The sequence below is a fragment of the Osmerus eperlanus genome, chromosome 3, assembly GCF_963692335.1.
Source record: "Osmerus eperlanus chromosome 3, fOsmEpe2.1, whole genome shotgun sequence".
NCBI lineage: Eukaryota > Metazoa > Chordata > Actinopteri > Osmeriformes > Osmeridae > Osmerus > Osmerus eperlanus.
The window spans coordinates 5,907,077-5,929,770 of record NC_085020.1 but is presented as its reverse complement, the minus strand read 5'-3'; the positions used below and the strand labels follow the sequence as shown (position 1 = coordinate 5,929,770).

General features: G+C 49.2%; 2 protein-coding genes across 2 annotated transcripts; both read right to left on the bottom strand.

Moving 5' to 3' along the window:
• Nucleotides 1-53: 53 nt before the first annotated feature.
• On the bottom strand, nucleotides 54-12,605 carry si:dkey-230p4.1 (rootletin). The gene is made up of 24 exons (XM_062456769.1): nucleotides 12,475-12,605; nucleotides 11,728-11,900; nucleotides 11,302-11,439; nucleotides 11,110-11,187; nucleotides 10,905-10,975; nucleotides 10,598-10,763; nucleotides 10,377-10,483; nucleotides 9,912-10,208; nucleotides 9,588-9,768; nucleotides 9,223-9,357; nucleotides 8,883-9,031; nucleotides 8,593-8,742; nucleotides 8,202-8,358; nucleotides 7,579-7,725; nucleotides 7,240-7,349; nucleotides 6,951-7,104; nucleotides 6,635-6,828; nucleotides 6,363-6,490; nucleotides 3,889-6,257; nucleotides 2,309-3,775; nucleotides 2,017-2,202; nucleotides 1,856-1,933; nucleotides 1,696-1,773; nucleotides 54-1,258 (listed from the first exon to the last, which is right to left on the bottom strand). The coding sequence occupies exons 2-24, from the start codon at nucleotides 11,866-11,868 to the stop codon at nucleotides 1,031-1,033; spliced, it is 6,909 nt and encodes a 2,302-aa protein (XP_062312753.1). The 5' UTR covers nucleotides 11,869-11,900; nucleotides 12,475-12,605; the 3' UTR covers nucleotides 54-1,030.
• Nucleotides 12,606-12,750: 145 nt separating this feature from the next.
• LOC134016359 (thrombospondin-type laminin G domain and EAR repeat-containing protein-like) lies at nucleotides 12,751-21,940 on the bottom strand. Its single transcript, XM_062455740.1, has 12 exons — nucleotides 21,419-21,940; nucleotides 19,475-19,698; nucleotides 19,144-19,370; nucleotides 18,928-19,018; nucleotides 18,684-18,837; nucleotides 17,468-17,599; nucleotides 17,023-17,255; nucleotides 16,177-16,366; nucleotides 15,229-15,464; nucleotides 14,019-14,197; nucleotides 13,795-13,896; nucleotides 12,751-13,565 (listed from the first exon to the last, which is right to left on the bottom strand). The coding sequence occupies exons 1-12, from the start codon at nucleotides 21,498-21,500 to the stop codon at nucleotides 13,412-13,414; spliced, it is 2,004 nt and encodes a 667-aa protein (XP_062311724.1). The 5' UTR covers nucleotides 21,501-21,940; the 3' UTR covers nucleotides 12,751-13,411.
• Nucleotides 21,941-22,694: the final 754 nt, after the last annotated feature.

Here is a 22,694-nt window from a genome sequence, read left to right as displayed (position 1 = left end):
TATAAGAAATTATTGTATGTGTTTTGAGAGGAAGAAATCAATTATGGATTGTGGCTAAAATGGTTTCTACATTAGATTGCAACTCGAAAACATTTATTTTGTTCTCTATCACATAGAAATGAACGAGAAGGCTAGATTGGGTATGCCTACCAACAAAAACGGACCAGCATTGGACACGCACTTTCTCCTGTTTCTCCTGTAATCGGGCACCACCAGGCGGCTGGTTCTATCATTCCTACTACAGTAGACATAAATAACTGTTTACTGTTTTGCATACACACACACTGGTATGTTACACCGATATTGTATGTTGTTTGTAATGCCATAATATGAAGGATACTCGAGTTGCCATGTCAATGCAGTTCTGTGTGATTGCATGGCAAAAACGAATCTAACATTTTTGGGAAGAAATGTGAAATGTTGATAAATAGCAGTCATCAAATTGACGGCTTGAAAATACTTAATTGAGTTAATTCAACTTCACATACACACATTTCAACTTATCACAACTAAGAAACGTATTGGCTTCATAAGTGGCATCGAAATACACAAAAAGTCAAACAGAACATTTGTAAAAGAGAAAATTATGGCATACTGTCAACTGAATGAAGCTGAAAATTATCATGACTTGAACAATAAAAGGCGGTCAGAAAATTGTGTTGGGTTTCAGTTAGTTGGGAAAAGGAGAACTGAAAACAAAAATAAATATAACAAAATAAGTACGAAAAATAAATAAGTCAGTATAAAAATGTAGGAAAAAAATACCTTCTTTCCCCCTGAGACAGTAACTGATTAAAACATAAATAATGCTAACGTATAGTAAGGTATTGTACAAAGAATAATGATTGTCATCTGAAATTACACAGATGAGTGCACGCATGGAAATAGGATCATAACAAGAACAAGATAGTTGGTCACAGAGTTGTGCTTGATCTTTTGGAGTGGTTTGAAGTTTCACTAGTTAGTTTGGTACCCCTCAAGACTAAGACCTACAGTACCACAGCGGTTGGTTCTGGTCTGGGAGTCCTCTTCAACTTTGACTGAGAGATAACCTAAGCTCTTCCTCCTTTAGACTCCTGTCCAATCGCTGAGTCTCATTCTCCAGAACAGAGGGGATTGGTTGCCTTGAGACCATTGCCAGCGAGTCGCTGAGGTCCTGTCTCAGAGACACCAGCCACTGGCTGTTCCTGGAGGAGCGTTGGAGAAACTGCGCCCTCTGGTGGTGATCCATTGCCAGTGTCAGCCTCAGATGATGGACCTGGGCAGGATGGAGGTAAATCAGAGAGTATTGTTTAATCATTCATAACAGGGAAAAAACAAACAAAAAACAAAGTCTTATTCATCACAAAGGGGGGTCAGATGGCTGAGCGGTTAGGGAATCAGGCTAGTAATCTGAAGGTTGCCAGTTCGATTCCCAGCCATGAAAAATGAAGATGTGTCCTTGGGCAACGTACTTCACCCTACTTGCCTCGGGGGAATGTCCCTGTACTTACTGTAATTCGCTCTGGATAAGTGCGTCTGCTAAATGACTAAATGTAAATGTAATGTAATCACAAAGAGTTTAACAGGAACCCACTTCAAAGCGGCACAGCACAAAAGGAAACTTCCCATTGATTTTAACCTCCCACAACCCCAGAGGAACTCATGGAACCATATCCCAGATACTAGCGTGATAACACAGTTTATCAAACTGACCTGGTCGTCCAGCTCCTTTACTCTGGTCCTCAGATGCTCCAGCTCCTCTCCCTCCGGGCGGTCCAACCCTCTGGACTCCTGAACCCCACAACAGAGATGAATGACCTGTGCTTCACGTCAGCTTTGATGGGTATGTATCTGAAATCAAGTGATGTCTGACCTGAGTTCTTGGGCTCCGGCTACTACCGGCCTGCAGCTGGGACAGCTGGTGGTGCACTCTCCCTCTCTCCTCCTCCACCTTGAAACACAGGAATTTCAATTGATGCTTTGACCTTGATGTAGTCTGTCCCCTGGTCCCTACTTCAGCTGTCCCACAGCTACCTGTGTCAGTGCTTCTCTGAGGTGCTGTCTCTCGGCCCGCAGCCTCTCTGTGCGCTGCTCCAGCTGGTTGTTCCTCTTCTGTAGCTGTCTCTGGTCCACCTCCAACTGGGCCACGGCCCTCTGCATGACCCCCAGCCGGTCCTGGACTGCGGGGTCAGACCCAGAGCCCTCCCCCTGTCTAATCCCCTGGGGAAACCACACAGACCACACTGAACACACTGTAGACAGATGCTAAAATGTGTGGACCTAACTGGAAGCCATGAACCAGTGGAACAGTGAGAGCTGTACCAACCTGAGGTGAGCTAGTCCCTGCCGACTTGCTCTGGTTCTGCTGGTGAGCCTTTTCCTGATAACCAATCAAGGCAGCCTCTGTTTTCTCGAGGGCGACTCTGACCCGGTCCCGATCCTTCCCAAGCTCCTCTGCTCTCTGGGTCAGGGTGTAGAACTCTGTCTCCCTCTCGCTCAGCAGGTGGTTGGTCTCCTCTCTTTCCAGGAGCAGGGAGGACACACGCTCCCTCAGGACAGCCAACTCCCCCTCACTCTCCGGCGGCCGGTGACCCGCTTCCTCCCACACCTCACCTTTAAAGCCTCCTCCGTTTGTCCTGCCTCCCCTCAGGTCCACCCTTTCTCTCAGGCCCCTGTCTCCATCAGTCTCCCCTCTCTCCGTAGACTCTATCCTCTTCCTCAGTTCAAACATTTCTCGTTTTTGCTCGTCCAACAGCTCCTGTAGTTGCTGCCGTTCCCTTTCTCCCTTGCAGGCATTCTCTCTGACTCTCTCCAGTTCACTCTCCTTCTCTCTGAGTATGTTCGTCATGAGCTCCATTCTTCTCAGGGATTCCTGTTCAGCTTGTTGGAGGTCCTCCCTCCTCTTCTGTCCTTCCAGGACCCTCTCCTTCATCTGCTCAAACTCCCTCTCCTTCTCCTTCATCCTCTTTGTGAGGATCTCCATCCCTCGTTCCTTCTGCTGCAGTTTCTCCTCTTCTCCCCGTGCCAGCTCCTCCATCTTCTGTTGTAGCCTCTCCACGTCTCTCTCTCTCGCTTTCCTCTCTCCTTCCGCTTCTCGCAGCCTCTCTTTCAGCTCCTCCGCATCCTTGATTCTCTCAGCAGCCAGAGAGCTCAGCTCCATCCTCTGTTCCTCCAGGACATCCAGCCTAGCTATGGTTCTGGTATGCTCCATTTCTCTATCTTGCATCCCTCTCAGGTCCTCTTCCACCCTTTCCTTTTCTCCCAACGCTTCCTTTAGCTCTTCGTCTTTCAGTCCAACCTCCACCTCCCTCGCTTTTAGTTTCTCCTCCTGCACCCTGTGTCTCTGGACCACCAGCTCTTTCTCGGCAAGAACCTCCTCGATCTCAGCCTCTTTCTCCTCCAACCGAGCCCTCAGCTCCTCCTTCGCCTCTCTGCACTTCTCCAGCATCTCCTTAGCCCCGAGAGCCTCGGCCGCCTCCGCCTCTTTCAGCCTCAGCCTCCTCTCCAGCTCCCTGCGCTCCAGCTCCACCGTCCTGGTCCTGGAACGGAGCTCCTCCACCTCCCCCCTGGCCGCCCGGAGGCTCTCCTCCCTGCTCCTCACCACCTCGTCCCTCCTCTCCTGCAGGAGGCCCCTCAGCCTCTCCCCCTCGCGGTGGCTCTCCTCCAGTAGCTCCTTCAGGTTGGACATCTCCTGCAGCCCTGCCTTCAGCCCCAGCCTCATCTTCTGGTTCTCCGCCTCCTTTTCCTGCACTTCCTGTCTCCACCGCTCCCTCAGTCGGCTCACCTCTGAACCCTGGTGGATGGATGAATATTTAATGAACAAACCAAATAGAATGTGAAAAAACGTCATATTGATATTAATAAACACAGATGAAAATATTTGGTTTGTAAAGTTCCATGTTGTACCTGATCTTTCATGGTTTCCAGTTTTAGGCCCATAACCTCATTGCTCTCTTTCGCACCTCTCAGTTCTTCTTCCACCCTTCTCAGCGATGCGCTGGACTTGTCCTTCTCTCTCTTCTCTCTGCTTATCTCGTCTTTCAGCGTTCCCGCCTCTCTCTCCTTCCTCATCACCTCAACAGACAGGTGATCCCGCTCTTCCTCCAGCTCCCGGACCCGTGCCCCTAGCCTCTCCATACGAGTTCCTCTCTCCTCCGCTAGGGCCTGCTGTCCCCTCTGCAGCTCCTCCAGTCTGGTCCTCAGTCTCTGTCCCTCCACCTGCTCCTTCCTCAGCTCTGCATTCAAACTCCTCCGCTCCTCCTCACCCCTCCTCAGCGCCTCCTTCTGTCTATCCCTCTCTCCATAGCCCTCCTCCAGTCTCGCTCTCAGGTCCTCCACCTCCTCGTCTTTCTCCACCAGGAGCTGGGAGAGTTTCGCCATCTCCCTCCTCCGTTCCTCGGCCCGGTCTTGCCACTCCTTCACCTCGTCCTCGAGACTCTCCTTCATTTCCTTCAGCTCGCTCTCCCTCTCCTTCTCCCTCTCCCTCTCCTCCCTGGCCTTGCTTAGCTCCCTGCTCTTGGAAGCCAGTTGGTCCTCTGCCTCCTTGTGCTCGCTCCTCTCTCTCTCCAGGGCACCCTCCGTCTCCCTCAGAAGAGCCGACAGCTGCTTCTCCGACAGCTCCAGAGCCTGTAGCCTGGCCCTCAGCTCCCCCACCTCCTCCTCCCCCTGCCGAAGCCTCTCCTCGGTCTCCTCCTCCCCCCTGCGCAGGCTCCCCTGCAGCCTCTCCACCTCCTCCTCCCTGTCTCTCAGTGCACTCAGGTGTCTCTCCAGGCTCGCCTCTCGTTTCTCCACCTCTCTCTTCATCTCATCCCTCTCTTCCTCCACGACGCTCACCCCGACTGTCAAGACCTCCAGCTGTCCATCCCTCTCCTTCAGCTCCGCTGTCAGACGCGCTTCTCTCTCCTTCGCTTCCGTCTCCCTCCTCTCTCTGCTCCTCTCCTCCTTGCTCCTCTCTCGCTCCTTCTCCCTCAGCAACAAGTTCTCCGTCTCAACGGTGGCCATCTTATTCTCCAGCATTCCCATCTTCTTCAGCTCTTCCTCCAGATTCTCCCTCTCTCCCTCCAGCGAGAGTATTCGGTCATTCAGCTCTGCTGCTTCCTCATCTCTGTTTCGTACCGTGGCCTGCTCTTTTCTCAGCTGTTCAGCCATCTTCTCCTTCTCTCTTCTGATCGTCTTCAACTGCTCACTCTCCCTCTCCTCTCTATCCCTGAGCCTCTGCAGCAGTCTGTCTCTCTCCCTCTCCAGCTCCTCTGCGCTCCCCTTCCATCTTTCCCCCTCCTCCTTCACCTCCCTCATCCTGTGCTCTGTGATCCTCAGCTCCGAGGTCAGTTTGGTCTGCAGTCTCTCCATCTCCGCCGCTCTCTCTTCCAGCAAGGCAGACGTCTCCTGCCTCACTCTCTCCACCCCCTCCATCTTGTCCCAGAGTGCTTGGGCCTCTTTATCCCTCTGTCCCAGCTCTCCTCGCAGTCTCTCCTCGCGCTCTCTCTGTTCCGTCTCCCTGCTTCTTCTCCTCTTCTCCTCCTCTTTGCGTCGCTCCCTCTCTTTCTCCCTGAGTTTGGAGTTCTCCTCCTCTAAGGCAGAGAGATTCCCTTTCAGTGCCTCCATCGTCTTCACTTCTGACTCTATATTATCTCTATCTTCCTCTACTGATCGAATTCTACCTTTCAACTCAGTTATTTCTTCTTCCTTCACTCTGATTTCTCCTTCTCGCAGTCTTAGTAGGTCTACAAACTTGTCTTTCTCTCTTCTGATCGTCTTCAATTGTTCAGTCTCCCTCTCCTCTCTATCCCTGAGCTTCTGCAGCAGTCTGTCTCTCTCCCTCTCCAGCTCCTCTGCTCTCTCCTTCCATCTTTCCCCCTCCTCCTTCACCTCCCTCATCCTGTATTCTGTGATCCTCAGCTCAGAGGTCAGTTTGGTCTGCAGCGTCTCCATCTCTGCCGCTCTCTCCTCCAGCAAGGCTAACACCTCCTCTTTCTCTTTCTCCAATCCATCCATCCTGTTTTTTAACGCCACCACCTCTCCGTCCCTCTGCCCGAGCTCTGAGCTCAGCGCCACTCTCTCTCTCTGCCATCCTTGCCTTTCCTCCTTCCTCTCCTCCTCGGTTATTCGTTGTTTCTCCATCATCTCCTCCAACTGTCTCTCCAGCCTCTCCACCTCGGCCAGCCCGGTCTCCCTTTCTCTGGCCCCCTTCTCTCTCTCTTCCCTTTCTTTCATCCTGTCCTCCACATTCTGGTTCAACCCTCTTTCCAGCTCTCCCTTCAGACATTGTATCTCTCCTGGAGACAAAAAAAAAATAGATTAGTGGGATATTAAGCAGCTACATCTTTCCTAGTTCATCCTAATGTTTTCCCGTCGATCCATTGTCAGAAAGAGTATCTCACCTGTCAGCACCTCCTTGGTCTGGAGGAGGGTGTGGAGCTGGACCTGGAGCTGGTTGTTCGTGACCTCCAGCCCCGAGGCCTGCTTCTGGGCCAGGCTCAGCTGCTGCTGCTGGGAGACCGTCAGCTCCCTGGGGGACAGGAGACAGAGCAGGGACATCCCTATTCAAATCCCATATAACTGTCTCACCTTCTCTTAATGTACACTTTGAATGCTCCTAGACACTGTATTTATCCCCCCCAGTAAGAACAGAGGAGAAAGAGAGTCTGTTAACCTGAGTTCATCAATGTCCTGCTCCAGAATGTTCTTCTCTCTCTCCAGCGCCGACACCCTTTCCTCCAGATGCTGGTTCAGCCTCACAAGCTCTTCCCGCTCTCTCTCGGCCCTCTTCTGCAGCTCCGTCGCTCGGGCCTGCTCAGCTTGCACACCACGCAGCTCCCCACAAACTGCACTGTGCTGTGCCGACAGCTGGACAGCCACACACACACACACACAAATACATCACACTACTAGAATGATAAATTGCGAATTGTAAGACATGAGGAGTGACATGACTAACACTAAGACAAACGAGACTTCTTGTCGTTCACCTCCTTCAGTTGTGTCCTTGCTTGATCTCTCTCCTCCACCAGCGAGGCACCCTTCCTCTCCTTCTCCTCTCGTATGGTCTCCAACTCTCTTTCCAGTTCCCTCTCTCTCTCTCTCAGCCTCTGGAGACAATCCTGGCCTGCCTCTCTCTGGCTCCTGCCAAGGTTAGTACCATTTATACAACCAGAAAATCACTAACGGTCAGTGATTGGCCAGCCGTCTCAGGACAAAGCAACTGTTCTTAGCCTGAGAAGGGTTAGCGAAGGGTGAAGCAAAGTAACAGTGCCGTACCTTAACTCAGCAGTCTGCTGTGAGCAGCTCTTGAGCTCTCTGCGAAGGGTCCCCGCCTCTGATTCCAGAGTCTGGAGCTGGTTCTGGAGCTCAGCCATCTCTAGCTCAGCCTGGAGACAGGGGAGAGGACATAGTCAAGAGTTCTGGAAGCACAGCTTAGCAGGATGTCAGTGACAGGAGCCTGGTGTTCCCATAAGAGAAGGACACGGGCACTCTCAGAGCCCAAAATAGTCTTAAACTCTGAGCTTAGCAGTTCAGCTGTTCAATGTGATCACAGCACATCCAGAGCAGTGTCGCCCCCTGGTGTGTCGGAGTGGAGGGGGTGCTGCAGCTGCAGACCTGCAGAGCGTGGGCGTTCAGCTCCCTCTTGTCCCTGGCCAGACCCTCGTTCATGGCGGCCATCTTCTCCAGGGCGTCACGGCCCTCGGCCACCTCGCGCTGCAGCAGAGTCTGACTGGAGGACAGGGCCAGCACTGACTCCCTGGCCTGCGATGGGGTAGGGGGGAGGTAAGTATGACTACTTTAAGGAATACACAAAAGAATACACAACAAAAAAACTATCCACAAAAATCCATGCCCAATCCACCCACAGATACAGAGAGAGGGAAGGCCTGGAGACCTCCCGGCAGGGGGGAGGAGAGTGTGGATCCACAGATAGACAGGAAGAAGCATGCCATGCCTTCATTACCTTTATCATGAGCGCTGATGCTCTGACAGTGCAGAACCAATGACACAGAGAAAGCACAAACGAAGAGTATGAAAGCTTGCGTCTGCAGCAATGACGGGGCAAGCAGAAGCAAGGGGGGGGGGGGGTTAAAGAACAAAGCCAAACAGCAGAACTGCCTACACTGTGGCATCCTACTACTGTGTGTCAGACTGGACTGCAGTAGCCAGGGCAGCTGGAACACAGCCTAGAGTTTAGAGCATTAGGTGTGCAAGTTAAAGGGTCACGGTGTTATTACCTTGACAAGAGCGTCTTTGGCATCAGCGGCTTCTTCCTCTGCGCGTTCCCGGTCCAGCTGCTCTCTCTCCAGCGCCACCTGGAGGCGGTGCAGCTCCATGCGGCTGCTCCTCTCTCTCTCCCCAAGCTGGGCGCTCTCCCGCAGGTCTGCCTCCACACTGAGGGGACATGACAGTAACACAGGACTAACTACTACACTATAATTACATATGCTCCTAACTATATCAACACAAATATACAGTGTATACACAGTACTTAGTACAATATGACAGATAGATATTCTACATTTGTAACTATATAATTTATGGATTGTTTCTTCCATTGAAATATAGGAAATAAAAGCTAAACCACGGCATGGTTTGTCAACCAGTGTGTTGATTCTGATCAGGTACCGTTTCTGTCTCTCGCTCTCCACCTGTCTCTTCCTCTCCTCCTCCCTCTCTCTCTCCCGCCTCAGTCTCTCGCCCTCCTTCTTCAGCTCCTCCCCTCGTCTCTCTGCTTCCTCCACCTGGCTCTTCAGGGACGCAACCATCTCCCTCTCACTGACGCGCACACACACACACACACACACACAGACACAAGCAGTGAAACACAGAAGGATTCTGGCTAGGCATGTACATGCCTGAACTTTCCTCTTGAGACGGTGTGAGTGTGTGTGCATGAGCTCCGGTTTCTGCTGTACCTCGCGAGCATGTCCCGGGTGTGTGTGAGCTCCTGAGCTGTGTTCAGGTTGTGTGTGTGTAGCTCCTCTGTGTCAGACGCTAGTTGTGTGACTCTCTGCTGGAGCACAGCTCTCTCCTCCCCCAGCCTCTTCAGAATCACCTCCGCCCCCTAGTGGCAACATGGAGACAGGTCAGGTCAGGGTAACAGACAGTCATCACCCAAGGCACTATGAAAGCAAACAAGGCTATATTTTTGAGGGAATGATCTTCTCATTCATAAAGATAAACAACTCTAAATCTTAACACCACCAAACAGAATTACAGGTGAGTTCTATTCTCTATTCTAGTAACTATTCTCACCTGTGCTTGTTGGTGTCTGCAGTGCAGAGCAGTCTCCGCCTGGGCAAGGATAGCCAGTAGGGAGGACAGGTCGCGACCGTCAGAACGTGCAGCGCTGGCCGGGCCTCCTTCAGACTGGGCGCTCAGAACCCTGGCCTGGAGAGCAGCAGGATACAAGGACCGCTTACTGGACCACAGCAGCAACTCATCTGTCAGATATCCTGGTCATAGGCATGGCTCAGTGGTAGAGAATTAGACCTCAGACCAAGAGGTCGCAGGTTCAAATCTTCCTATTAGTTGCTATGGATAAAGGCGACTTTTAAAGGAATCCATTATATCGATTCGACAGCTTCTCAATGCATGTGAATGTTGGTGTGAAATCTCACCAGTCTGAGTGTGGCTTGACTGACTGACTCCAGGGTTCTCTCTGCCTCCCTCAGGTTCTCCCGCTCCCTCTCTCTCCCCTGCTCCTCCTCTGCTTTCTTCCTCTCCTCCACTCGCATCTCCTCCTCCAGCTCTGCCCTCTCCTCCTCATGGGCCTGGAGGGAGGTGGACAGCTCGGAGATTCTAAGGAAAGAGAGTGGTAGAGCATTAGACAGGATTGGCAAAGTGAAGAAGATTCTCAAATCTCGCGATTCTCCGAAGACGACATCCTCACACAGCATATTAGTCCCAAGCGAACCCTCCTTCCGACAGAAAGACAGACCGACCTGTCTTTCAGCTGCTGAACTTCAGCCTCATGGTGGAGGGTCAGCTCAGAGAGCTCCCTCTCCCTCGTCTCCCCCGCTGGGTCCCTGTGCCCCTGGTGCCAGGGATCCAGCTCCTGCAAGGAGAGAGCAGGGCCCAGGGTGGAGGAGAACAGGGGAGCTAGGCGGGACGCCCGGGGGCTCCTCATGACGAAGGTGCTGCACAGGGGGCCGCTGGGATGCAGGACCTCCACTGAGCCACAGTGGGAGAGCAGAGAGGAGGACAGACGGGTGAACTCCGCCCTCAGCTGCCACAGGTCCCTGTGCACAGACAAACAACAATCAGCACAGCCGCATAGGAGATGGAGAGTTGCCTGGCGACCAATGAAGCTGTCCTAAAGCAAACAGACCCGTTAAAAACCTGACTAGACAGCAAACAGGGGCTGCTTCAAGAACGCTGTTGGTGGAGATGCCGTCGGCGTCCTCTACCTGTCAGTAGCAGTCTTGACAGTGTGACAGTGGCGTCGCAGGGTGACCACTTCCCCCCACAGGGCCATCAGACGAGCCTGCTCCTCACCAATGTGACCCGTCAGACGCTACAGAGTAACACACCCAGGATGGGGACGACAGTCAGAGCTGCCGGTAAAACCATAGGATTGAGGAGGAACTTGTTCTGAGCAGGCTGAGCAGGCGTTTGTCTTTTTCACTACCTCGTTCTCTTTCTGCCACTCAGACTGCCTCTGTCCCGCCTCCTCCACTGCTTTCGACCAGTCAGTGGTCAGCTTGCACAAGTCCTCCCTGAGCGCCTCGTTGATCTGCCCCAATTGGCCGAGCTGCTCACGAAGGAGGGCGTTCATCTGCACCATACTCACACTCCTGCAGAGAGAAGGCAGAGAGGAGGATCTCGTTTTACCTCCTTTCACAGGTCGTTCTTTGTATAGTTTCTCCTCTGTGTCCTTTTCTCAAAACACAAGTGTTTTGGGGAATTATTCTGAGGAACCAAGGCTGTCCACCCACCTCTGCTGTTCCTCCTCCAGCCGAATGAGGGCGCTCTCCAGAGAGTCACTGTGCTCATCCCTAATCCTCCTCTGCAGAACATCCACACCCGACAGTCAAGTTTCTCTCATTCCCCCATTTCCACTTATATTAGATATAGGCTGAAGGTCATGACAAGCAAGGACATATTCTACAGTGCAGCATACATATCTACTTATCCACTGACCTCTCTCTTCAGCAGCTCTTTCTCCTCAGACTTCACCCTCTGCTCCAGGCCCTGGCAGCGGTCACGGTACTCCACCACCTGAGGGCACGGGCGAACCCCCCCGCTTTAGAAAGCCCAGACACCTCGACACGGGCGCACTTTAGAACGACACCCTGTGAACTCTGACCCCCTGTGAACTCTGACCCCCCTGACCTTGTTCTGTAGTTTGTGGATGAGCAGGGCCTGCCTGGCCTCCCTCTCCCTGCCCTCCCTCAGCTTCCTCCTCCACTCACGCTGCTCACTCTCCAGGCGCAGAGACAGGGTCAGGGGCGGGTCCAGCGACTGGGTCAGCTGGCCAGGGGAGAGAGGGAGAGCACAGTCAGTGTTGTGCTGGTAAAGGGGTTGACTGGTTCAAATGAATGAATTGACTGATTTTAAGAGGATCATCATATGAATATGTTGATTGGTTGACTAGAAAGAGTGTACCAAACTCTCTTATTCTGAGAACTAAGCAGAATCTTTGAGTAGCATCTATCGACCACTGGTGTGTAGTCTGAATATCTGTGGATGAGTAGGAAGGTAGGCTACTACACTACCAGGCTGTAGGGAGAAGCACACAGACATTTATCCGCCTCTCACCCGGTCGGTCAGCGCTCGAGCCCTGGACTCCAGCTCCTCCCTCTCAGCATGACTCTCCGCCAGCTCGTTCTGCAGACGGGACACCTCCACCCTCAGCTCAGCCTTCTCCTCTTGCAAGCCAAGCAAAAACCTTGACTCCATGCTGGACACTCAACCCAGGACTCTTAAGCACGCTTGGGGGAGGGGGGCAGGAAAAGATAATTGATGCATGCCAACCTCTTCACCATTGTTATTAATATATACTGTATTGTATACCCTTATTAACAGTATATGCTGCTGCTTGTAGTTTAGATAAATAAGGTAGCTAGTCTTACCCCAAAAAAGTGGTGTTCTCTATGTTTATTCAAACTATTTCTTATAATGTCTTGCGTTCTTTGTTGGGTAAGTAGCTAGCGTTAGGTATTGGTGGCTGTGATAGTTGACTTGATGTCTACAACTAGCTTTAGCTTCTGTTAACTACTGAGAAGCTCGTTGCTACCTAGCTAGCTGAATGTCCTAACGCACTAGTAAGAAAAGCAAGCTATCGGTATCCACAACAGCACAAAACAGCACAGCGAGCTATTTTTTGCATTACAGATAATCTCATAATAAGCTGCTTGCACACATGCAACGTTTACTGGCTGGATAGTTAGCTTGTAAATTAATGCAAGTACAAGCTGGCTAGCTAGCCCCACTTACCTAGCTACGCATTCTAATTGGTTAGTAACAGTAAATACCCTCAAAATCAAATGCTGTGGCAATACTTACTAATTATTGTGAATTTTCATGAGTAGGTCATGGAAAGCCTTCCTTGAAATTGTATTATTTAGCCATTTTGCACTTGGTAGTAACTGAATTCAAAACTGTCAACTTAAACTTTCACCTTAAAAAACACAGAGAAATCATGCAGTGGATTGTTTGAGTGTACCAAAAAACAGTTCACGTCTAGAGCACCTCCGTGTGGCCTGGAGTGAGAGGAAGTTAATTCTTTCACTCGAACACGCATACACACACACTAACAAACAATTAATAGTTGTATAAATATTTATTTAGAATAACAATGATCTAGTAGTCATATATAGCTGAACCAGTCATGACTGATGTCTGTAGAGACGCTAGCTTATTTTTCAGGATTACATCTGAGAACACAGAAAATAGCTGGAAGAGTAAAAATGGCACTGCACCTGCACCTAAGCGACCACTATCTCTTAAACTGTTAAACAATAAGAATTTTGTAGTGACAGGCAGATAGACTATTTCTTCATTTAATCCTCAAAAGTTATACCCTGGGTTTATAACTGAGTCTGATCTTGCACTGTAAAATCCACTGTAAAAGTTAGCAATGCTTTACAGTAACAATACAGTAATAATATTAACATGCTAAATCCAAAACTTCTAATGAATAAATAATACATTTAATAAAAACTTAACTGACAAAATGTTGTCAATGATACAAAGTGACAGGAGATAGTAAGTCTATTTATGAGCTACATTACAAAGGTACACACCATGACATAGTCCCTTCTTGAGTGATGGTACTTTAAGAAACTGTTAATTGATATTTGAAATAGGTTTCATGTGCACTGAAGAATTTCAGCCTTCAAATGATTTCCCCTCTCTTTTTGCAGTTCCATTCCAGGCTTTCAGCTCTTCTGGTTCCTGCTATCTGAAGTATAACTTCAAGGTTTCCTACAAGCCCTCATACTCAGTAGGTCTTGAGTTTGAAGACTTTAGACAGGGAAGTGGTGGCACTGGAGTAGACCAGGAAGGAACCCTCAGTTGAGTTGAAGAACTCCCAGTCCCTGCAGCCAATGGTAGGAAGGCTGTGGATGGGCACAAACCCCTCATAGCCCTGCCATCTGAGGTAAAGACACACATCAGGTCATAAGTTAATGACGAATATGCAGTCTAAAACAGAAGTTTATAGAACCCCTTGTAATGATTGGAAATCTATACATAATCTTTTTTCAGAGGGTCTGTCACTGATACACATTGTTCTAGATGGCACCTTTTTGAGTGTTTTGTCAACACTGTATTGTCAGTGCATCAGGGGCACTAACAGATCTGGGAGGATTTCCTTCAGCGTACCTGTATATAACACTGTTCAGAGAGTAGGAGTTGCCGTCGTGAGAGTTGGCCACCACAAGGAACTTCTCCTCTCCTATAGTGAAGAACTCCCAGTCCACAGCACTGACAGAACACAGAACTATCGCATCAAACCACATGGTGATACAGCTGCACTGTATGTGCTGAGTACATGGTTAGTCATGGACCTACTGGGCAAATGAGATGTTTGTGTTTTGTTTTCTGACCTGTTGGTTACAATGTCTTGGAACTTGATGAATGTCTGTGTTATCATGTTGAGTTCGTAGATGGTGGAGTTGATGGTGTAGAGGCTGGGTCCTCTATGGTCCAGCATCTGTCCATTGGCTACAGCCAGGAAGTACCTGCCTCCGATCTGAAACATTTCCCAGTCTGTTGCCCCCATGGTCTGCATTATACCAGGGAGAGAGGCAGAGAGGACAGGCCACCGTCAACAATATAGTTCAAACACACACATACAAGCACAAACACAGAAGGGAGCAATAACAGGTAGCATAGCCAGTCCTAGAACACCATGTTGTTTCAGTAGTCATTATCTGACCCGCCCAAACGGACTTGTCAAAACAGCAACGGCTCCCTCTTTTTTACTTCAAGCGTAACCACCAGTGCTGGAATTCCCCCCGCTAAAACCAAACGTCTTTAAGATGTCTCAGTGACAGCTGGGTTGCCGAGGGCACTCTGTTGATATGTACACAGGATAAGTGATTTAAACTTGCTCCTTAATCATTAATTACACCTTTCACAACCTAGCTGGCAGCTGAAGTGGGATCGACACAATCTTTCCATATTCAGCTACAGCAGTCAATCCCTGTATCTCTAAGATGATGTTCAGTTGGGGAGCATCCCAGAGCTGGGACTGATGTAATAGTTAAATCCCTTTGGCTCAAACAGTTGAAACAGTCAGCATGAATAGAACACGGAGACATTGGCAATACTGAGCTGTGACGGATTAGAAATCTGAAACCGCAGGTAAGATTGTCCCAAATGACAAAAGGCCATACATCTAAATTTAGGAGTGTGTATGATTGTGTGTGGTGAAGACAATCTGCTCTGCCTTGCCCCACAGCTTGACTGAGGTTACAGCAGCCTGGCAGCCAGAGGGCATGTGGATCTTCCCAGTTCACACCCAGACCTCCTCCTCAAGCCACAAGACAGGCCACTTTCACCTCCCCAGGAGGTGACTCACACACAGGGCCTTTCTTTCCCTTTGAACTAATGACACATATTTCTATTCTTACCCAATCTCCGTCAGCTTGGGAGGGTTTACGATCATCTAATTGAAAATGTAACTGTATGCACAGAGACAACTATACGCACAGTACATCCTTTGGTAACTTGACAGTACTGAATCTAATTTGTATTGCACCATGTAATTAATGTAGGTAGACTGCGGATGCAAATAGAACAGCTCGTTGGTACCGTGATGTGCTGAAAAGGCTGGAACATGCCCCTAAGCCAGATGTAGATGGTGGACTTGATGTGTGTGGAGACTCCGTTGAAAGTGTTGGCCACCACCAGGAAGTGGTAGGGTCCCACAGTGAAGAACTCCCAGTCGTAGGCCCCGGATGTCAGCAGGGTCTGGTTCACCTCAAACACCTTGGTGCCCGGGTTCCACCTGTAGATCACACTGTTTATGTTGTGGTTGTTGTCCTCTCCTGTGGAGCAGAACATTCAGGATTTCATGACTACACATACACAAAACACACACACACACGCACATAGACAAACACACTAATAGAATATTGAATAGAATAGAATTTGAATGGGATCAAATGGAATTCGAATTGAATTGAATAGAATCCCAAGTGAAGGTGCTGGTGAGTTCAGACCAGCGTATAGAGGTGACTTCCCCCACGCTGGTGTTCTGGCACAGAACCAGCAGCTGCAGGTGCACAAGCTGGCCTGCTAAAGGCCTGCTAGACCCTTAGATCCCATGAAAAGCCTCTTTATGGCCTCTTTTGAGCTTTGATCAATGGAGGACACCCTTTAGAACTTCAGAGGAGGGGAAGGCAGAGGTGCAGAGTACAGAAACACGGCAGGGGATGTAAACAGCCACAGGAATGAGAAATCAAGGATAATCTCATCTGAACCCACAAGAAGCACGTACGTTGATAGTTAAAAGATAAAGTCATACATGCTCATAACACACAGAGAAGATAAACGCTTTATTTCCTGCTAAAGTACATGGTAAAGTAGAGTTTATACAGTAAGAGTTTAGGTATTTAGTCACAAATCTGTTTACCGTAATTAATTATTATAAATTATTTATTCAACTATATAGTTGGCATACAGTTTGAGGTACATACATTTAAACCATTCTAGTACACAACCTTTACCAACACACACACACACAAACAGGCACTATACCTCGTCTGTGATTGGCCACAACCAGGAAGGATTGATTGTTTATGCTGAAGGCTTCCCAGTCTAGGGCGCTGTGAGTCTCCAGGGTCTGGTGCCTCAGGAACTTCAGTTTCCTGGGACTCCACTTGTAGATGATGGACAGCTCCTGCTCCCCCTCAGTTCTCCCCATGGAGTTAGCCACAGCCAGGAACATCTGAGACAGAAACAGGGAGGTCAGACCTTTGGTCAGAGTTGGAGCTGGACGTGGGAGTTAGGGTTAGGACTGAAAATAGTATTACCTGTACTATCAAGATGAACACTCAATGAACACAAGATGAACAGAGAAAAACAGATAATGTTGATAATTACACTGCAGGTATTGACAGAACTCCAAACTGGCTTCAAGTCCAACACTCCAGCCTTTTAAATCTCATTTGTAATTAACTGGAGTCACTCTGAGGGGAAGTGGAGGGGTGTCAACTCATAAATCAAGGCTAACATCAGACAAAATTCATTTCTATGATTATACACATATGATTTAAGAGCTGAACACCAGGCCTCCCCTCTCTCTGCTCCCTTCCCCTTTGTAAGAGCCACATCAAAAGACTTCTCTCTCTGTGTACCTACACTGGGAGCTGCTTCGGAGATGTGACCATGACCTGCTGAAAAGAATCTTTTGTAAAAGAACACTGATAATATTCCTACAGAGTCCATGTGAACTCTCTTACCCTGTTCATTGTGCCATCCCACACCAGTCCATTTTTTTGGTCTTCACATTGTTGCTCACCAACCAGGTGGTTGCGTAACCAGGCCAACCAAACAGTACACACACAGTGACGAGATTGGACCCCTCCGGACAGGCACACACACCTTGTTGTCTATGGTGAAGTACTTCCAAGCCCGGGCCTCAAAGGTGCTGATGTTCTGGTAAAGCTCAAACTTTCCATCCACCCACTTATAGATCCCAGAGCCGGGCCTGGACTGACGGTTCGCTGTAGCCATGAACAGTCCCACCGAGGGGATCTGGAACACCTCAATGTCAAAGGTCTCTGACCTGGTGTAGAGGTCCTGGTAGTCCTCCACGTAATCCAGACGCATTTTCTCTGCAGAGTCACGCAGGACAAGCATTAGCTATATGTGGAAGAATTCAAACACAAGGTCGATCTAAATACTCTAAATACACAAGAGCTTTGCCATATACATCAGGTTTGAGTCTAATAACCAATTGATGTCTGGTAAGCCTTTGACAGAAATGGGGAAATGAACAGCTGGAGTTGTGCAGCATGACTGGAGCCGATCCAAACGTTTGCCTCACCTTGTAGGAGAGGTTGCCAGGCTGTGCCGTCACACATGAACAGACCTCTGTTCAGGGTGTCGAACCACAGCTGACCCTGCTCCGTCTTGGAACACGGGGGCTGGATCCCCAAGGTCACACGCACCTCCGCCTCTGACCAGAGAGATGGATGGCAACAGACAAGCAGACAGACAGATAGATAGACAGACAGAGGGACTAGATGACTCACTGGTAATGAGCAATTCATGTTCTGCTGCCAATAATACAGTTTAATTGTTTCATGTACTGTACATCTACAGTCAAGGTCATGAGACAAAGAGGCATTATCTCATCAGAACACTTGAGGTCGATCACGGTGCCAAACATTGCTTGAAGAAACCATAATTTACAGTTTTATCTCCATGATAGCCTGGTATTAAAATCTGGTGAAGCTCCAACTGAGAATTGACGCCTTGAAAAAGACAGGTCCTTGTCTGGAAACTCTGCCAAACCACAGTGAATCACATGGGCTAGATCTCTGCCAGCTCAAAACCAATAAGAAAGTCTTCAATGACAGATTTCATTTTCACACTCAGTCGATGACAAGACCTGTGAAATGAGCTGTCTACAGTAAGTGTTTGGTTTGGACTCTCATCACATAACTGAAGTGTGAACCTATTAGGCTCTAAATACACAAGAGCTTTGTCATATACATCAGGTTTGAGTCTAATAACCAATTGATGTCTGGTAAGCCTTTGACAGAAATGGGGAAATGAACAGCTGGAGTTGTGCAGCATGACTGGATCCACACACAGAGGGTGTGTGGCTGGATGTGGGCTCATTGATGCAGCTTCAATACTGAAATTGGGAAACATCTGACCAGCCTGAGAGTTTTGGGTGAACTGTCCCTTTAAACCCGCAGCCGGTCTCTCAGCAGAGGCCCAGTGTACAAAACAAGCGCCCCAAACTGTTGGCAGACAGAGACACCTGAAGCACTGAGTTTTGAGTCTCCGTCCGTCAAGCACAGAGACAGCTCCATGGTAGAGTTACTCGGTTTCTGATACCATCACAGTGTCTTATTTACAACCCAAACACAGCTCAGGAGAGGACTGAGGACAGATTGAGCACCCTTGAAGAGAAGCTATGGTGAAGACGCGTATCACCAAACATCCACCCAAGACAAGGAGAGACTCAGGGCTGGTCTCCTGGGCAACTGCTCCAGCAAATCCACCGAGGAAGCTATGGCGGTTAGCCTCACCATAGGGGTAGAGACTGTTGTTCCCTGAAGATGCGATGGGCAGGGTGAGCAGGGCCTCGGGAATGGAGAGCTCTGCCAGGCGGGGGTCTGAGGAGGGGCACACCCTCGAGGTGGCATCAGATCCTGGCAACAGAACCAGCTGTCGCAGCAGACCCTGGTTGAGACAGAGGTGTGAGAGGGAAGGTGAGAGGGAACGTTCTCTTGTATGGCAATGGTTCTTTAAGGAACTTTCAGAAGAACTCACAGAGAAACGTCCTTTCCATCGCCTCCTGTTGCCAATGTAAAACCTGGAGTTGGAGGTTCTTAGTGTTGTGGGGAAGGGCTGTTCCTGGACCCTGCATTGAGCACAGTTATCCACTGAAATTACTCACATTTGATCAGATTTAGTCAGAGATAGAATAGAATGAACATGCTTTGATTTTGCAGTAACGTAAACCCAGCCCCAGCAGGTTTGACTTACAGCTCCAGAGCCATTCCACAGTCCACAGTCAGAGTGGCATATCGCCCAGTCACAGCAAGCACCAGTGTGTGCCACTGGTTTTCTGCCAGACTGACTGCTTTGAAGGTGACCCGCTTCCTGCCCGTAGCACCCTGGTACAGGAAGTGAAGTTTCTCCTGGGAGACACGCAGTCCTAGCAGTAGCCCATCAGAGTCTTCCTCTACCAGGGAGAAGATGTATTCGTTCCTCTAGAACAAGAGAGGACTGTCAGGTCTACTACTGAACAAGCAAGTATGAAGTTCCTCCACTCCCTATTTCTCTCTTTCTCTCTCTCTTTCCCTCTCTCCCTCACCTTGTTAGTCAAGCGTGGGATCTTGAATGTGACCACGATAGAGAACTCTCCTGGGAAAAAGTCACAGTTGTTGAAGATCTGGGAGGCAGGGAAACTGGGTGCTGACTGGGCCCCAGCCAGCTGGAGGCCCCGGGCCCCCCTTGATTGTACCATGCGGACCTCACTGAGGGGGGCCTCCCCTGCCCTTGGTAGCACCCGCGACAGGAAGTCCAGAGGTAACAGATCTGCGGGAGGAATGCAACCCAAACAACAAGCTTTCACTAAGATTGCTATCTACAGGAATGGACATACTCTCTCACACACTTTCACATGCACACACAAGCATACATGCACATGCACGGAACTTCCAGGACTTCTACAGACATCACTCATGTTAGGAGAAAGGTGATTTGACTGAATAAATACCACAAGTCCCTTGCTTTACTGTGTTGAGTGACTGCTTATACGACAGTTCTCAGAGATGTGGATCATGATTACATGGACTCTATCAGCTCTTCAATGCAAATCAACAACCATGCAGAAGTGATGGGAATCAACAAGTGGATATCAGAGAATCTCCAAAGATAATCTTCCGACACACAGTGATCATTATCAGTGGTGTAGGAAAGAAAGGAAAACGAAGGTTTTCCTCAGTGAACTGAATTGACCAAGTCCAGCCTAATGTCTTCAATCCTTCATCGCGTGGGAAAAAGCCAAAGGCCAGCCGTGTCTGTTTGGTCCTGTGTTGTTTTGTTTAGTTCCACCTGAGTTGATCCCAGGAGAGAAGAGACTACTTTATGGATCACATTTCAAAGTCGTGCAAAAAAGAAAACAGGAGAAAACGGTTTGAAAAAGAAGATGGAAAACCCTGACAAAATACATTTAAAACATGGACTCTAACACACACATTAGTTATAAACAAGACTACACCTTGCAGTGAGAATTCACACAATCACCAACATTTTTAAGATAGAGCCCCTCTCAGACCGTCTCTTTTAAATGTACAATTTGCTTATATGAGCTTCAGAGTGTATCTGTCTTAAGTGCTGGGCTGTCTCGCCTCTCTGTGTCCTGCTGCAAGCTTCCTAGGAGACTGACAAGCTGGGGTCAGGGGGCTGGGAGGCTAGGAGGCTAGGAGGCTGGGAGGCTGGAAGGCTGGGAGGCTAGGAGGCTGGGAGGCTGAGAGACTGGGAGGCTGAGATGCTGAGAGGCTGGAAGGCTGGGAGGCTAGGAGGCTGGGAGGCTGAGAGACTGGGAGGCTGAGATGCTGAGAGGCTGGAAGACTGGGAGGCTAGGAGGCTGGGAGGCTGAGAGACTGGGAGGCTGAGATGCTGGGAGGCTTGTGTGCGTGAGTGTGAGGTGAGAACCAGACAGAGAATACATGTCTGCCACCGCCACTGTACACTTAGATGATGTCAGCTTGCTAGGAGACGTGACCACAATGAACTCTCATTACCCCACAGGCATGAGACATGCATCAGACAGCCATCAGTCAGACAGTCCGTCTGTCAGCCTGTCCTCAGAACCATAGCTAATGTTAGTAAGCGGTGTGAGATGAAAGTTGCTGACTAGATTGCTCTAGAAGAAAGAACAGGATGGATGCTTCTGTATCCTGGCTAGATAACAGCACCTGGTGTTCATTTCTAATCTAATCTATCCAGGGTACTGCTATCATAGAGGAAGTGGAGTATTTATTGTAGTGTGTTGTGAAGTGCTGGTGTCTGTATGTATGTGTGTGTGCATGTTTGTGTATCTAACTGCAGTATGAAAGACTATAAGGATCTCTCTTTCCTATCTTCATACACCTCCTCAGAACCAAACGTTGACATAATTTACTTCATTCAGCAATTTTGTAACCAATGCAATTCCCGGCATATGCTCAGTCATAGCAATTTAAAATATATTCCAGTCAACTCATTTAAAGACATGGACATTGAGCTTGGCTTTATCTAAGGACAGAGGTACCTGTGCATGGTCTCCACAGCCCAGCCTGATCCCCAGGTGCCCCGAGGCAGACGAGCAGACAGGCCAACTGCAGGACAGACATCAAGGCTCCCTCTCACTGGGCCAGACCCCATTCAATGTAGACCTGCCTGGTCCTGGTCCTGGTTGTACTCAACTCTGTCTCGGGAGCCTTTCCCGGCCTGCATGTCACCCACCTGCTCCCAGGCGAACACAGGACAGCTAGGTAATATACTGGAGCTTGCTAAGCTCTGTGCTCAGCACCATAGGACATTTAACCTCCTGGACCGATTGTGTTAACGTCTTTGAAAGGTTGTCTGTTGATGAAACGATGTGATGGAGCATTTGAATGTTTGGGTCCCACTTCAGCTCAGTTATGCCGAGCTTACTGCAGCCTCCTTGGCAGACCGGCTCCTACCACAGGGCAGAAATCGTTCCAGACCAGCGTGACCGAGATCCTCCAAGAGCTGAAACCTTGTCGGGTTTATGAAGACGTGAACTGGAGCTTTGCAGTGATTGTAGATCATTCAGTGAGTCTCATGAAGCCTGAACAGCATCACTGTCGACTAGGGAAGCTCCAAAAGACAACCCAGGTCCATGGTAATGTGTTAATGTCCCTCAGACTGTGTCCGGCTTGATGGTAAGACCATTCCATCAGTCACAAAGTATCCTTTGGGTTGGTTGTTTAAATCCTTGTGTTTTTTAAATCCTTAAAAAATTCAATTCCAAAGTAAAGAACACTTTTTAAAATAATATTCTTGTCATGCTGTCCTTTCAGAGTGTGTCATGATGAAGGGCTGTCCTCTGTGCTCTACCCACTGTTGGTCCTGTCAGTGTGACACAGAGATAGTCTACCTGAGAGTTCTGTGGATAAATGCTGTCCCTTTACACACATTTAACTGAGAACAAGTCAGCTGCTCAGAGGAGGGGTTGAGGCTGGAGAGAGAGAGAAGGAGAGACAGTTGGGAGATGAGAGAGGAAGAGAGAGGGGAAAAGGGAGGGGGAGTAGAGTTTCAGAGATCCAGAGGGATGTGCTTGTCTCTGTCCCTGTCAGGTGTGTTGAGTTGAAGGGGAGGAATTTCCCAGCTGAGAGAGGGGCTGTCCCTGATCTGCTCCCTCCCATCTCCCCATGCTGGACTCCCTCCCTCCTCCCACAATCCTTCACTTTCCTCACTCCTTCATTTGCAACTTCCCCTCCATTCTTCTTATATCCTCCTGCCATCTCTCTCCATCGTCAGCCCTTCACCGCGATGGGTCAGAGCAAGCTGTCATTAGCTCC

Coding starts and splice junctions, on each gene's coding strand:
- si:dkey-230p4.1 (XM_062456769.1), bottom strand. CDS start 11,868: ATGGAGTCAAGGTTTTTGCTTGGCTTGCAAGAGGAGAAGGCTGAGCTG. Junction 9,769..9,911: donor GTTCAGCAGCTGAAAGACAG/GTCGGTCTGTCT, acceptor CTCTTTCCTTAG/AATCTCCGAGCTGTCCACCT. Junction 9,032..9,222: donor GCAGACACCAACAAGCACAG/GTGAGAATAGTT, acceptor TGTTGCCACTAG/GGGGCGGAGGTGATTCTGAA.
- LOC134016359 (XM_062455740.1), bottom strand. CDS start 21,500: ATGTCTGTCCTGCAGTTGGCCTGTCTGCTCGTCTGCCTCGGGGCACCT. Junction 17,600..18,683: donor CAACAGTCTCTACCCCTATG/GTGAGGCTAACC, acceptor CTCTCTGGTCAG/AGGCGGAGGTGCGTGTGACC. Junction 14,198..15,228: donor AGCCTTTTCAGCACATCACG/GTACCAACGAGC, acceptor GGTATAATGCAG/ACCATGGGGGCAACAGACTG.